Genomic DNA, 14,726 nt, shown 5'->3' with positions numbered 1-14,726 from the left:
ATTGATGGCTCAGAGACAACAGTCAATATCAAATCACACAAGGAAGCAGATCAAGATGGCTCCAGCAAGCAACCAAAACAAAGAACTAGGAAACATAGAGAAAAAGAAGTGATTGGAATTACCAGAGGTAGAATTAAAAAAATTAATATACAGAGTTCTTCAGGAGATTAGGAAGATCAGGTAAAACTCGGACCGAGCCATGGAACACCCAGACAAAGCAATAGAGGTATTCAGGAAAGCCATAAAAGATCAGAATAACAAATTTAACAGGCTTCTAGAATCCATAGGGAGGCAGTAAATAGAAATCCAAAAGATTAACAGTAAAATTTGAGAATTAGACAACTAAATCACAAGTGATAGGAGCAGAATTGAGGCAATGCAAGTTACAATTAGTGAGCCTGAAGATAAAGCACTTGACACCAAATTATTTGAGGTAAAATAAATAAAAGATTTTTTTAAAAAGGGAGAAATCTTAAGAATTATGTGGGATGCTATCCAGAGGAATAACTATAAGTGATGGGAGTACCAGAATGGGGGGGGGGGGAAGGATAACAGAAAATACAGAGAGAATTGCTGAAGATTTGCTTGCAGAAAACTTCCCAGATATTGTGAAAGATAAGAAGATATCTATCCTAGAAGTGCATCAAATCACCAAGACATATTATAATCAAATTTGCCAAAACCAAAGATAAACAAAGAATTATAAGAGTGGTTAGGGATAAACAAAAAGTCACCTACAAATGAGAGTCAGTAAGACTAAACTCTGACTACTCTGCAGAAACCATGCAGGCAACAAGACAATGGGATAACATACATAAAGCCTTGAAGGAAAAAAAAAAATTTTTTTCCAATCAAGAGTTACATATCCAGTAAAACAATCTCTCAAATATGAAGATGAAATTAAGGGACTTCCAGATACACAGAAGTTAAGTGAATTTGTGAAACCCAAACCAAAATTACAAGAAATATTAAAGAAAGTCCTTTAGTAGAGAAACAACAGTATAAGATAACAACCTGAAGCTAGAACACAGGACAGAACAACCAGATAGGGAAGTCACAAAAAATAAGTCAAAGCTAAAACACTGAAAATAGGGGAACAAAGATGTCAATATTGAAATGATGACAACATTAAAACAAAAAAAGAAGGAATAGTGTAGTCACAGAATTTTCCTATGCACAGGAAATTAAGGCAATATCAAGAAATAAAAGATTGGCTTCCACTTAGAGAAATAGAGGTAAATTTTAAGGTAACTACAAAGGAAACCAACAAATTTACCCATCAAAATAAAAAAGAAGAAAAACCTAAAGACTCAGGAAATATAAAATCAACAATAATGAAAAAGACGAAAATACGTAAAGAAAAATGACTCAGCACAGAAAATTAAGTGGAACAAATAAACTTTCAACACCTGTATTCATTGCAGCACTGTTCACAATAGTAAACAACCTAGGTGCCCATCAACAGATGAATGGTTAAACAAATTATTGTTCATACACACAATGGAATACTACCCAAGGATAAAGAACACTGATGAATACATGAAACATCTCACAGCATGGATGAATTTGGAGAGCATTACGATGAGTAAAATTAGTCAGCTGAAAAAGTACAAATATTGTATAAGACCACTATTAAAAGAACTCAAGAAAAGGTTTAAACACAGAAGAAAATATTCTTTGATGGTTACAAAGGTTGGAGTGGGGGATTCACAAACTGGATAATAGACAAGAAGTATTTTAGGTGAAGGGAAGGTCAACATACAATACAGCAGAAGTCAGCACAACTGGACTAAACCAAAGCTAAAAAGTTTCCTGAACACAACCAAACACTTCGAGGGACAGAGTAACTAGGGCTAGGGTCTGGGGACTGTGGTTTCTGAGGACAAAGAGGTCAATTGGCATAACAAAGTTTATTAAGAAAATGTTCTTTATCCCACTTTGGTGAGTGGCATCCGGGGTCTTAAAAGCTTGCAAACAGACATCTAAGATGCATCAACTGGTCACAAGCCACTTGGAGCAAAGGAGGATGAAGAACATCAAAAGTGCAGAGCAGTACTCCAAGTCACATAAAAAGACCAGACTTAATGGTCTGACTGAGACTGGAAGAACCCCTGAATCCATGGCCCCAGGCTGCTCTGTTAATCCAGAACTAAAACCATTGGGGAAGCCCACTCTTCAGATGAAGATTAGACTGAACTATATAACATAAAATAAGACTGGTGAAGAGCGGGCTTCTTAGTTCAAGCAGATACAGGAGACCAAATGTGCAGGACTGGACAGGAACTGATTGAATGGACACAAGAAACCTGGGGTGGAAAGGGGCACTGTGCTGTTACATTATAGAGATTGCGAGTAATGTCAGATAACAATATGTGTATAAATTTTTGTATGAGAAATTAACTTGAGCTGTAAACTTTCAACTAAAGCAAAATTAAAAACAAAATAAGGCAAAAAAAAAAAAAAAAACCTATAGGACAGTTGTACTCTGTCCTATAGGTTCACTATGAGTCAGAATTGACTCAACGACAATAGATTTTCAGCCCTGGTGGTGCAGTTGTTAAGAGCTCAGCTGCTATCCAAAACGGTCAATGGTTCGAACCTATCAGCTGCTCAGCTTTGTGAAAAAAAGATGTGGCAGTCTGCTTCCATAAATATTACAGCCTTGGAAACCCTGTGGGGCAGTTCTACTCTGTCCTATAGAGTCATTTTGAGTCCGAATCAACTCAACAGCAATGGGATAAGCAAAATGAAATTACCTTTTAAAAAGTAATTTCCTAGGTTTTCCTGTTTTTTAAATTGTATATCAGCTGAAAAAAATAAAAATGAAAACAACACAGACATACAAAAGACTCCAAATCCACTTAATCCCCTGATAGATGTGAAAGTGCAGATGAAAGCTGCCCTCTAAAACTAGGCATGTTCTCTTGCCTGGGGAAACTGGCCCAAATACAAACATTTAGCTTCTGAATATGGGCCTCAGCACAACGAAAGCAATCCACAGGGAAGGAGTCATATGCCCTCGGCACTGAAATGAAAAGCCCATTACCCTTTAGTTCCAATTTCTAAACTGGATTTCTTAATTACACGTAAGGATGTGCAGGGTTAAAAAAAAGCAGCATCTATTTTTTACTTAATGAGTTGACTAAGTGGCATTCTGACTTGGATTATCCAAAGAGTTTCAAGAACCAAGTTTCTAGTGTTTTTATAAGTCTGCATGAAAGTTTGTTCTGATTACTCCTCCTAACACTTTTCACTCCATGGAAATTGTTCTTGCTATTGTCACCAACAGAGCCCTGGTGGTGCAATGGTTAAGAGCTGGGCTGCTGACTCAAAGGTCAGCAGTTCAAATCTACCAGCCACTTGTTGGAAACCCTATGGGCCAGTTTTACTCTGTCCTATAGAATAGCCCTGAGTTGGACTTGATGGCACCTAACAACACGGCTTAGTCACCAACATCCTTCATGTTGCCATATCTAATGGGCTCCTCTCTGGCTTCGTGTTACTCAGCTTCTCAGCACCATTCCACATAGCTGACACTTTCTCTCTTGGCCTTCATGGTCTACTCCCTCTGGAACATCTGTACCTCAATGGCCATTTCTTCCCCTCTATTCATCCTTTAAAGGTTTGGCTCCTTCTCTGTTTACAGGGATCACTTGATGATTCTCTCCAAATCAGTGATTAGGCTAGACATTCAGATTTACACCTCCATCCTTGGCCACTTCCTTGAGCCCCAAACTTGTACTGAAATCTGCTCAGAGATATCTCTATTTGGGTCTTTTCACAGGCCTGTTAACAAGCTTAACATGTCCGTAATGGAATCTTGCCCTTAAAAAATTGAATTTAATTTTCAAAGAGGTCAGGGACCTTGCTAACTTGTTCCCTACTTTTTCCCCAGTCTTTTTAAGAAGTTTCGACCACAGTAACCACAGTTAATAAAGAAATTGAAGAAAGAATAAAATTGTCTTCAACCACGCTCGTTCTTACATACCTAACCCAGTGCTGTCGAGTCGATTCCGACTCATAGCGATAGTCATGAACTATATGAGGAGGCTTCATTTCAGAGAAGGATTCTTACTGGTGACACATTTCAATGTTATACTGTATTATTTTTCAACAACAATCTAGCATATAACATTGAAAACATCATTGCCATTTTTGTTTTCATCTATGGTGTTTGCAAATTTTAAAGTAATTACTCACATATTAAGTTAACATTTGATGACCACTTACTATGCACCGTCCACTGTCTAAGTACTTTCCATAGATTACGTCATTTAACCTTCATAATGACCATTTAAAATAGTAAATGTTATTATCCCATTTAGAGAAGAGAAGACCGAGGGTAAGCCACTTGCCCAAGGCAGCACAACTGTTAAGTGGTAAAGCCAGGCAATCTGACCCCAGTGCAGCACCATCTCATTTGGTCCACAGGCTTGCACCATTATTTTGCTGTGGGTAGGTGGCTCAAAGGATCAATGAGGTGCCAAAAGATAAGAAGTGCCTAAAGTAAACGTTAAAGACTTCTGAAAGTGCTAATGCTTTCGGTCAACTCCTCGCCTACTCAACTAAGAAAGCTAGTTTCACTACAATATAAATAGAGGGGTACAAAGGATTGTGCATGCAGTTTATAATGCAAACTCTATGCTGTCTGTAGGCTTCTAAAGCAAATGTGGCTTACAGTGAGGATCTGGAAATAAGTTTTATTCTCTGAGGTGAAAGATGACAATTGAGGGATGAATAAAAATTTGAACAGACTGCATTGGATTACAGAAAAATATTAAGAGAATCTTTTTTTATGGTTAGATTGCTGGTGTTTTTATTTTTCTCTTTATAGTTCAACATTTAGTAATGTTTAAGAAACCCTGTTAACACAGTGGTTAAAATCTAAGGATGCTAACCAAAAGGTCGGCAGTTCAAATCCACCAGGTGCTCCTTGGAAACCATATGAAACAGTTCTAATCTGTCCTATAGGGTCGCTGTGAGTTGGAATCCACTCGATGGCAATGGGTTTGGGTTTTGGCAGGCTTACAAAATACCACAGACACACACACACACTTACAATCAGTAAAGAACTGTCCACCAACATACTAAGAAACAATTCCCAAGGGAGCTCATTTAGTAGAAAAATGAATCTTCTGTGGATTCATGAAGCACTATAGTGTTTTCCAAAATCAGCGTAGCACGTTCATAATTTCTGCCATCTATATGTACCACTTGTACTATTATTTCTTCAACATTATTCTAATATTTTTACTCAGTTCACTATTTTGCCTTGTCCTAACCAATAACATGTGTGAAATCACAGGGTTGATTTGTTGGTGTAAATTTTTTGAAATACACGTGTAAATAAACACATAAATTATTAAAACAAAAATGTCAGTTTAAAAGCCATCTCGAGTGCCACCAATATGACACAAATAATACCTTGGGAAACTCTGAATCACTAGGCTGATTTTATAGAAAAACAGCCATACAACATAGTCCCTTTGATGCTGACTCTTTAGAAGGGAAGTTGTAGGGCAGTAGTATTGTCAATTCTCCTTCAGAACTTGTGTTCTTTTTGTAATGTAGAAATATAAAATATACAGTCAATCTTACTCCCACTGGTCCCCTAAATAGTGAGAAAGCAGTGGCGGGAATTAGCAGGAATCGGAAAAAAAGCTTTAGACCAGAGTGGCGTTGTGAGGCTGGCTGTTGTCATAAGACGTAAAAGAAGAGAAACTTACATTCGTTACTGGATCATTTTCATTCTCGGTAACACATCCCTGAAGATTTAAATTGAGAGCTTTACAAATGATCATGATTCTCTTGGAAGCTTTTTCTTCAAATGGTTTGACCACAGACTCAGGTTCTAAAATATCCTTTTTCTGAAGTTTCAAGTTCTAAGAAAATTTTCAAAGTTTTAGTCATCAAACAGCCATCATACAAAAAGAAACTGTAAATTATGAATTACAATTGTATTGATCAAGTTTGTCTATTTAGAAAAAAAGTCCAACTTACATCTATATCTGGATCCAGCGAGAAGAGATTCAATCTCTCCATGTTTCGAGTCATTCTGACCGTTTCTTCGGTTTCTGCGAGGTACTACAGAGAAAACTGCATTAGTCTTTGGGATCTAAATGTCCAGATACGTACAGCCCACCTCCACCCCCATGGCCAGGAACCTGCTGCTATTAGGTGCCACAGAGTCATTTTTGACTCATAGCAACCACATGACAAAGTAGAACTGCCCCAGAGCGTTTCTTGGCTGGGAACTTTATGGAAGCAAATTGCCAGGTCTTTCTCCCGTCAAGCCACTGGATGGGTTCAAACTGTGAATCTTTTGGTTAGCAGCCAAGCACTTAACCATTTGTCCCACCAGGGCTCCTGGCCAAGAAGTAGTCCCTTAGTATCATCACTGTTTTAACATCATCCATTAATACTCGGCAAATCTTCTAAAAATATGCTTTTATTTTCGAGTGTTATGTGCATATTAAGTAAAACACATAGATTAATGGAAACTTTTAAATTAGTTTCCCAGTCTCAATCTTAAAAACAAAACAAAACAAAACAAAAAAACTATCTTTTCTGCACAAGCACAACTAATAAGTGGTTAAAATTCACTTGCAGAGTAAAATGCCAGCTTTATTACTTTTGCAAAGTCTGGGTGTAGACTGCTTTCTGAAGACTCTGTTTCTTCTGGCGTGCATTCACAAGCTGTAGAATTATCCAGCGAATCTTGAAAAGATACACCAAGATAGATTAGTAAGTAATACTCACGAGGCATTCATTTTCTAGCTTGTGACATATCAAAGCTGGGTTAGACTTGAGAACTACTAGGGACTTCAGTGAGTCGACACTTTATTTGGTCCTGACTCCAATATGCCACATTGTTAGGAGATCTGGGCTGGAAATTAGACCCCCTAATGATCATTTTGGGGTTCTTTCCAAGATACCATCCTGTGTCAATAGGAACTTCACATCCTTATAATACATTTATACTTGGGGTTGTCTTGACTTCCTTTTCCAATGCGTACTAAACTTTTCCTAGATATGTCTACATTTTTGGTAATAATGGCTCTCAGATCATCAATTAAAACCCACATTCTAGTTTCAGTCACTTAAACTTTCTCTGTAAGACCCTGCAAATAGTAATACTCTAGCTTATTATTATTAAATCGATCATCAACATAAAACACCTTCTAGCTGTTGCGTTGATTCCAACTCAAAGCGACCCTGCAGGACAAGGTAGAACTGCCCCATAGGATTTCCAAAGAATAGCTGGTGGATTCGAACTGCCAGCCTTTTTGGTTAGTAGCCTGAGTTTTTAACCATTTCGCCACCAGGGCTTCAGTGTTAAAATCAGCCATAGTTTCTTCCTTATTACCCCATGACTCTATACTGTATAGCATTTGATTCTTAGACTACTATAACTTAAAGACTCTTTGGTTTCTAAGGCACCAGGAGCTTACAAAAAATGTTTAAAAACAGTTTTATTTGGGGGAATGAATGGCTGCTGGTGGTGAAACTCTTCCACACAGCTATAACTCAGTATTTCTATAGTTTCTCTCGCTTTATCTTTCTCGTTCTCTTGTCTTTGCCCCAAATGAGTTAGAATCTGATGAGGGAATTGGACTAGGCAGAAAAGAAACATTTTTATCTTGCAAAAATGGCTAATCTCACACATAATCTTTGGAACTTTCACAGGCAAACTGATACCAAAAAAAAAAAAAATCCCCGCTGCCATTGAGTCATTTCTGACTCATACCAATCCTATAGGACAGAGTAGAACTGCCCCCATAGAGTTCCCAAGGAGCACCTGCTGGATTCGAACTGCCAGCCTTTCAATTAGCAGCCGTAGCACTTAACCACTGTGCCACCAGGGTTTCTTTGAACTGATAGCAGTTTGATCAAAAAAGCAAAAATGAAAGATGCCTCTTAACAGAAGTGATGCATATTTAACTTTACAGAGTAGAAGTTTCATTAATTAAATTCAATAAAAAGCCATCTTACCAAAATACCCGCTATAAGGTAACATCTCATCAGACATGGGTACATTTCTGATGCTGCTAATAAACGATTTCCAGCATTATTTGTGGGTTGACAGCCTCAAATCATTGCCACCAGTTGCTGCTGAGTTCAACTCATGGAGACCCTGTACGTGTCAGAGTAGAACTGCATACCATTTGACTTTCAAGGCTAATTTTTTAAGTAGATTGCCAGGCCTTTCTTCTGAGGTGCCTCTGGGTGGACTTAAACCATCATCCTTTCAGTCAGCAGCTGAGCACATTAACCATTTGCACCACCCAGGGACCCCAAATCACTCCCGGTCAAATAAAAGCATATACCTTTTTGTGTTGACCCTACTATTCAGCAAGTGTAAAGATTTAGGGGTGATTTCCTAGAGCAAATAGCTCAGGGATGTATGAGCTAGACCCGAAAGCTCCCAGCAACTTAAGTGAACCAAAATGCAGATCTGAAACTTGGCAAAGGAAGGGAGGTGGTCTCTGTGCTCTCACCCAGCCCCAGATCAGTGAGCTCTGTGCTCCTCCTCCCCTGCAGGGTCCCCTCAGGACTGATTTGCAGGATGCGGTTGAGGGTGTGAATCCATTCGTCCATATCTGACTCGGTTTCTGCTGCCAGCACAAAATAGGTCAGGTCGTTCATTTTCAGTTCAAAGGCGTATTTTCTTAGTCTGTTATTCTGTGATATAAAAAAGAAAGAAAACAATTTTTGAGTCACTTGCCTATGGGACGCACGCCAGATAATAAGCCTTAGAAGCAAGAGGCATTTTACATGGGGTTGGGGTTGCAAAGGGTTTCCATACAGGCAGGTGACATAAGGAACACCTCCCAAAACAGGACAAAACTTTAGGTGAGTATGAATCATTTTGTTTGGTTTCTCTCAACTATTTTCATACTAAAAGGTATTTTATTTAGGTTTTTGTTGATGGGATAGGTATCCTGGTTCAAAAATTTTATCCTCATGCGTGTAGTCAGTATATTCTAAACATCTTCAAAAAGTTGCTTTCAGTTGCTGCTTTACTTTCTCATCTGATGTTCTGTCCGGGATTCACTCCAGTTGGGTTTCTGCCCTCATCACATCCCAGAAGCAGCACCTGCCAAAGTCCCTAACAACTGCTATGTTGCCATACCATCCAAAGGACATGTTTACCTCCTTATCTTACATGACCTTTCAGCAGAATTAACAAAGGAGCCATTTCTTGCTTCTTGAAATCCATCTTTCATCTGGTTTCAATGGCCACACTCTATTCTATTTTTTCTTCTACCTCCTCAGCCACCACTTTTTAATCTCTTGCTGGTTCTTCTTTCTCTTTTGAGTTCTACTTGCATCTCCAGCTCTGCCCTATAGATCCCATTCACTTTTTTAGGGGATATCAGTGAAACCGATGGCTTTAAATACCATCCATATGCAATGATACCCAAATTCCTTCTCTGGTTCTGGCTTCCTCACGAGCCTCCAGGCTCTTTTCTCACTTGACATCTCTACTCTCCCCTTGGCATTTTGTAACCAGCCACAGGCCTCATTACAACTCCTGAATGTACTCCATTCACCTACTTGTTGCTGACCCAACGCGTGAAACAACTTCCCTGCCACATGCACGTACAAACAGTAGGCACAATTCCTCTTCCGTAGAGGCAAGACCTGGATGGGTAGATGGATGGCTGGATGGTGAGCTAATGCATGCATGTATGAATGAATGAAGGAGAGGCCAGGTCCCATTGAGGAAGGGCCCCAGTACACTGCCAAATATTTAGACTGTTAATCTTTCTCCAACCTTTCCCTAAAGGGATCAATGGCCTTTTACAAGAGATTGTTCATTGGGGAACATAATCAGATTTTTCCAGAATTACTGGATACTGACTCTGAACTGATACTAATTTCAGGAGACACAAAACGACAATTTGTCCCACCAGTCAGAATGGGGGCATATGGAGGTCAGGTTATTAATGGAGTCTTAGCTCTTGTTCGTCTCATAGTGAATCCAGTACGTCCCCGAACACACCCTGTACTGATTACCCCAGTTCCAGAATGCATAATTAGAATAGATATACTCAGCAACTGGTAAAAACCCCAAAATTGGGTCCCTGGCAAGCGGAATAAGGGCTTTTATGGTAGGAAAAGTCAAGCAGAAGCCATTAGAACTGCCCCTATCTAGGAAAATAGTAAACAAAAAGCAATACCACATTCCTGGAGGGGTTTCAGGGATTACTACCACCATCAAAGACTTGAAGTATGCAGGAGTGATGATTACCACCACAGCCCCTTTCAACTAGCCTATTTTTTATGTAGCCTGTGTAAAACACAGATGGATCTTGGAGAATGACAGTGGATTATCCTAAAGTTAACGAGATAGTGACTCCAATTGCAGCTGCTGTTCCAGATGTGGTTTCATTGCTTGAGCAAATACATACATATCCTGGTGCCTGGATACAGCTATTGATCCGGCCAATGCCTTTTTCTCAATTATGGTTTTGTAGGAGCAGTTTGCCTTTAGCTGGCAAGGACAGCCCTCTGTCAAAATTTAGTCCACAGGGAATTTAATCTCCTTTCCCTTCCACAAGACATCATGCTATTCCATTACATTGATGATACTTTGCTGATTAGACCTAGTAAGGAAGAACTGTCAATGACTCTGGACTTACTGGTAAAATATTTGTGTGCTAGAGGGTGAGAAATTAATCCTACAAAAATTCAGGTATCTTCCAACTCAGTGAAATCTCTAGGAGTCCATTGGTATGGGGCGTGTTGAGATATTCTAAAGCGAAGGATAAGTTGTTACATCTGGCCCCTCCTACAATTAAAAAGGAGGCACAACACATGGTGGGTCTCTTTAGATTTTGCAGGCAATATATTCCGCATTTGCATGTGCTACTATGGCCTATTTATCAAGTGACTCAAAAAGGTGCTGCTTTTGAGTGGGGCCCAGAACAAGAGAAGGCCCTGCAACAGGTTCAGGCTACCATGCGAGGCACTCTGCCCCTTGGGCCATATGATCCGGCTGATCCAATGGTGTTTGTAGTGTCAATGGCAGATAGAGATGCTGCTTGGAGTCTTTGGCAGGACCCTGTTGGTGAATCACAGCGCAGACCCTTGGGATTTTGGTGTAAAGCCAAGCCATCTCCTGCAGATAACTACTCTCCTTTTGAGAAACTGCTTTTGGCTTGCTACTAGGCCTTAGTAGAGTCTGAGCACTTAATATGGGACACCAAGTCACCATGCGGCCTGAGCTGCCCATCATGAACTAGGTGTTGTCTGACCCAGAGAGTCATAAAGTCAGATGTGCACAGCAGCACTTCATCATTAAATGGTAGTAGTATATAAGAGATCGGACCTGAGCAGGACCTGAAGGCACAAATTGCATGAGGAAGTGATCTAAACGCCCGTAGTCTCAACTCCTGTCATATTACTTGCCCTCTTCCGGTCTACACCTATGGCCTCATGGAGAGTTCCTTGTGTTCACTTGATTGCGGAAGAGAGAACTCATGCCTGGTTTACAGATGGTTCTGTGCAATATACAGGCATTACTCAAAAGTGGACAGTGGTGGCACTTCAGTCCCTTTCTGGGATCTCCCTCAAGGACAGCAGTGAAGGCAAATTCTCTCAATGGGCAGAACTTCAAGCAGTGCACCTAGTTGTTCACTCTGCTTGGAATGAAAAACGGCCAGATGTGTGACTGTATCCTGACTCATGGGCTGTGACCAATAGTTTGGCTAGATGGTCAGGGACTTGGAAGGAACATGATTGGAAAATTGGTGACAGGGAGGTATGAGGAAGAGGTATGTGGATAGAACTCTCTGAATGACCAAAGAAGTGAAGATATTTGTGTCTTATGTGAATGCTCACCAAAAGGTGACCTCAGCAGAGGGGGTTTTAACTATCAGGTGGACAGGATGATACATTCTGTGGAAACCAATCATCTTCTTTCCCCCAGCCACTCCCATCTTGGCCTAGTAGGCTCATGAACAAAGTGGTTATGGTGGCAGGGAGGGAAGTTATGCATGGGTTCAGAAACATGGACTTCCACTCACTAAGACTGACTTGGCTACAGCCAATGCTGAATGTCCAATCAGCCTGCAGCAGAGACCAACAATGAGTCCCCAATGTGGCACCATTCCTTGAGGCATTCAGCCAGCAACCTGGTGGTAGGTTGATTAAATTGGAACACTTCCATCATGGAAAGGGCAGAGTTTTGTTCTTACTGGGATAAATTCTTACTCTAGATATGGATTTACCTTTCCTGCATACAATGCCTCTGCCAAAACTACCATCCGTGGACTCACAGAATGTCTTATCCACTGTCATGGTATCCTACACAGCCTCAGATCAAGGGACTGGCTTCACAGCAAATGAAGTATAACAATGGGCCCATGCTCATGGAATTCACTGGTCTTACCATATTCTCCAACATCCTGAAACAGCTGACTTGATAGAATGATGGAATGGCATTCTAAAGTCACAATTATGGTGCCAGGTAAGTGGCAACACTTTGCAGGATTGGGGCAGTGTTCTCCAGGAGGCTGTATATGCTCTAAACCAACGTTCAATATATGGTGTTGTTTCTCCCATAGCCAGGATTCACAGTTCCAGGAATCAAGGGGTGGAGATGACAGTGGCACTATTTACCATTACCTCTAGTTACCCACTCATAAAATTTTTGCTTCCTGTCCCCATGACCCTCCTTTCTGTGGGTCTAGAGGTCTGTGTTCCAAAGGAAGGAATGTTTACACCTGGAGACACAACACAGATCCCATTGAACTGGAATTTAAGAATGCCACCTGGGCACTTTGGGCTCCTCACGCCTCTGGATCAAAAGGCAAAGAAACCAGTTATCATATCGGTTGGTGTGACCGACCCTCACTACCAATGGGAAATTGGATTGATGTTGCATAATAGAGGTAAAAAAGAGTATGTCTAGAATACAGGATATCCCTTAGGGCATCTCTTAGTACTACCATACCCTGTGATTAAAGTCAATGGAAAACTACAGCATCAGGACATCAGGACTGGAAGATTCATTAACAACCTGCAATATGCGGATGACACAACCTTGCTTGTCGAAAGTGAAGAGAATTTGAAGCATTTAACCAATGAAGATCAAAGACTATAGCCTTCAGTATGAATTACACCTCGACATAAACAAAAATCCTCACAACTGGACCAATAAGCAGCATCATGATAAACAGATAAAAGACTTAAGTTGTCAAGAAATTCATTTTACTTGGATCCACAATCAACACCCATGGAAGCAGCAGTCAAAAAATCAAAAGACGCACTGCATTAGGCAAATGTGCTGCAAAAGACCTCTTTAAAGTGTTGAAAAGTGAAGATGTCACCTTAAAAACTAAGGTGCACCTAACCTAAGCCATGGTGTTTTCAATTGCTTCATATGCATGGGAAAGCTTGGTGATGAATAAGGAAGACTGAAGATTTGATGCCTTTGAAGTGTAGTGTTGGCAAAGAATAATGAATATACCATGGACTACCAAAAGAATGAACAAATCTGTCTTAGAAGAAGTACAACCAGAATGTTCCTTAGAAGTAAGGATGGCAAGACTACATCTCACATACTTTGGACATATTATCAGGAGGAATCAGTCCCTGGAGAAGGATATCATGCTTCGTGAAGTGGACGGCCAGCGAAAAAGAGGAAGACCCTCAATAAGATGGACTGACACAGTGACTGCAACAATGGGTTCAAACATAACAATGATTGTGAGGATGGCTCAGGACTGAGCAATGTTTCATTCTGCTGTATACAGCATTGCTATAAGTTGAAACTGACTCGATGGCACCTAACAACAACAACAACAACAAATACATATACTTGGGATATACACATATATAATGTATGTAGGTATGTATATATATCCCAGGATAATACAAATCTAAATATCCTTAGTCCTAGGATGAAACTGAAGAAGCAAAAAGTTAAAGTTCTTCTCCAGATTGGGAATACCAAACCTACCGTCATCAAATCGATTTGGAGTCACAGCTAGATTGGGAATGCAGGGGGATAAAACATATCTAACACTGTTTGATGATGTTAAGAAAAAGTGGAAAACTACTATTAGACTTTCTTTTTTTTTTTGACCAGGAGCTAGGAAACTGCCAACCATAATCCCCAAGGTCTCTAAGCAAGCTGGTTGAGAGTTTCTCTCCTCTTGATATCACCCCTGAAATATATATCTAAGATTTCCAGAGATTATTCTTAGGCAAACACAATGACAAAGATTGGATCTGAATGAGGCAAACGAAAATGGCCTCATCACTAAAGAGCTTTATGAGCTTAAGCTCCCTGAAGAATGACAGGTGGCAGGTAGCACTTTCTGAGGTAGTCTTTGTTCTTCTTTTCTGCTTTCTTCAAGGGAAACTGGCAGTGATTCTTGACAAAATAGGTCTGACTCATTCAATTCATCCGCTCTGTGCTTTTGTGTGTACATGTTTCGCCTTCAGGCACATTTTGTGCCAGAGAGCTTACTAAAGCTATGTTAAAATCACAACTTTCATTCAGAATCCTCTTGACAGGTGCGAAAACTTGTAATTCACAAAGAGTTATAAGCAAATACATATAAACTGGGGCTCACACATCACTTAAAGACTGACCCGAATGTCAGTCTAACCAGGTAATCCCAAGAAGCTAGAAGTTCCTGCTTCTATAAAGGATAGAGTTCTGGATAAAGAAGAATATAAATGCAGGAATACAGAGGTCAACCTTTTAAACT

General features: G+C 40.0%; 1 protein-coding gene across 9 annotated transcripts in view; it reads right to left on the bottom strand.

Moving 5' to 3' along the window:
* Positions 1-14,726, bottom strand: part of DOCK10 (dedicator of cytokinesis 10) — a 305,484-nt gene that overhangs the window by 94,130 nt on the left and 196,628 nt on the right. For 7 of the 9 annotated variants that reach the window (XM_064286624.1, XM_064286625.1, XM_064286628.1 and 4 more), the window contains 4 exons: positions 8,499-8,682; positions 6,608-6,717; positions 6,001-6,084; positions 5,727-5,882 (listed from right to left, as the gene is read on the bottom strand). In XM_064286624.1, coding sequence (XP_064142694.1) covers positions 5,727-5,882; positions 6,001-6,084; positions 6,608-6,717; positions 8,499-8,682 — 534 coding nt within the window. The remainder of the gene's footprint in view (positions 1-5,726; positions 5,883-6,000; positions 6,085-6,607; positions 6,718-8,498; positions 8,683-14,726) is intronic. The other 2 variants (XM_064286627.1, XM_010597653.3) reach the window with 1 other exon arrangement.

Source organism: Loxodonta africana, chromosome 6 (assembly GCF_030014295.1).
Source record: "Loxodonta africana isolate mLoxAfr1 chromosome 6, mLoxAfr1.hap2, whole genome shotgun sequence".
NCBI classification, from domain to species: Eukaryota; Metazoa; Chordata; class Mammalia; order Proboscidea; family Elephantidae; genus Loxodonta; species Loxodonta africana.
The sequence above is the reverse complement of the archived record's forward strand: the minus strand, read 5'-3'. Positions and strand labels throughout refer to the sequence as shown.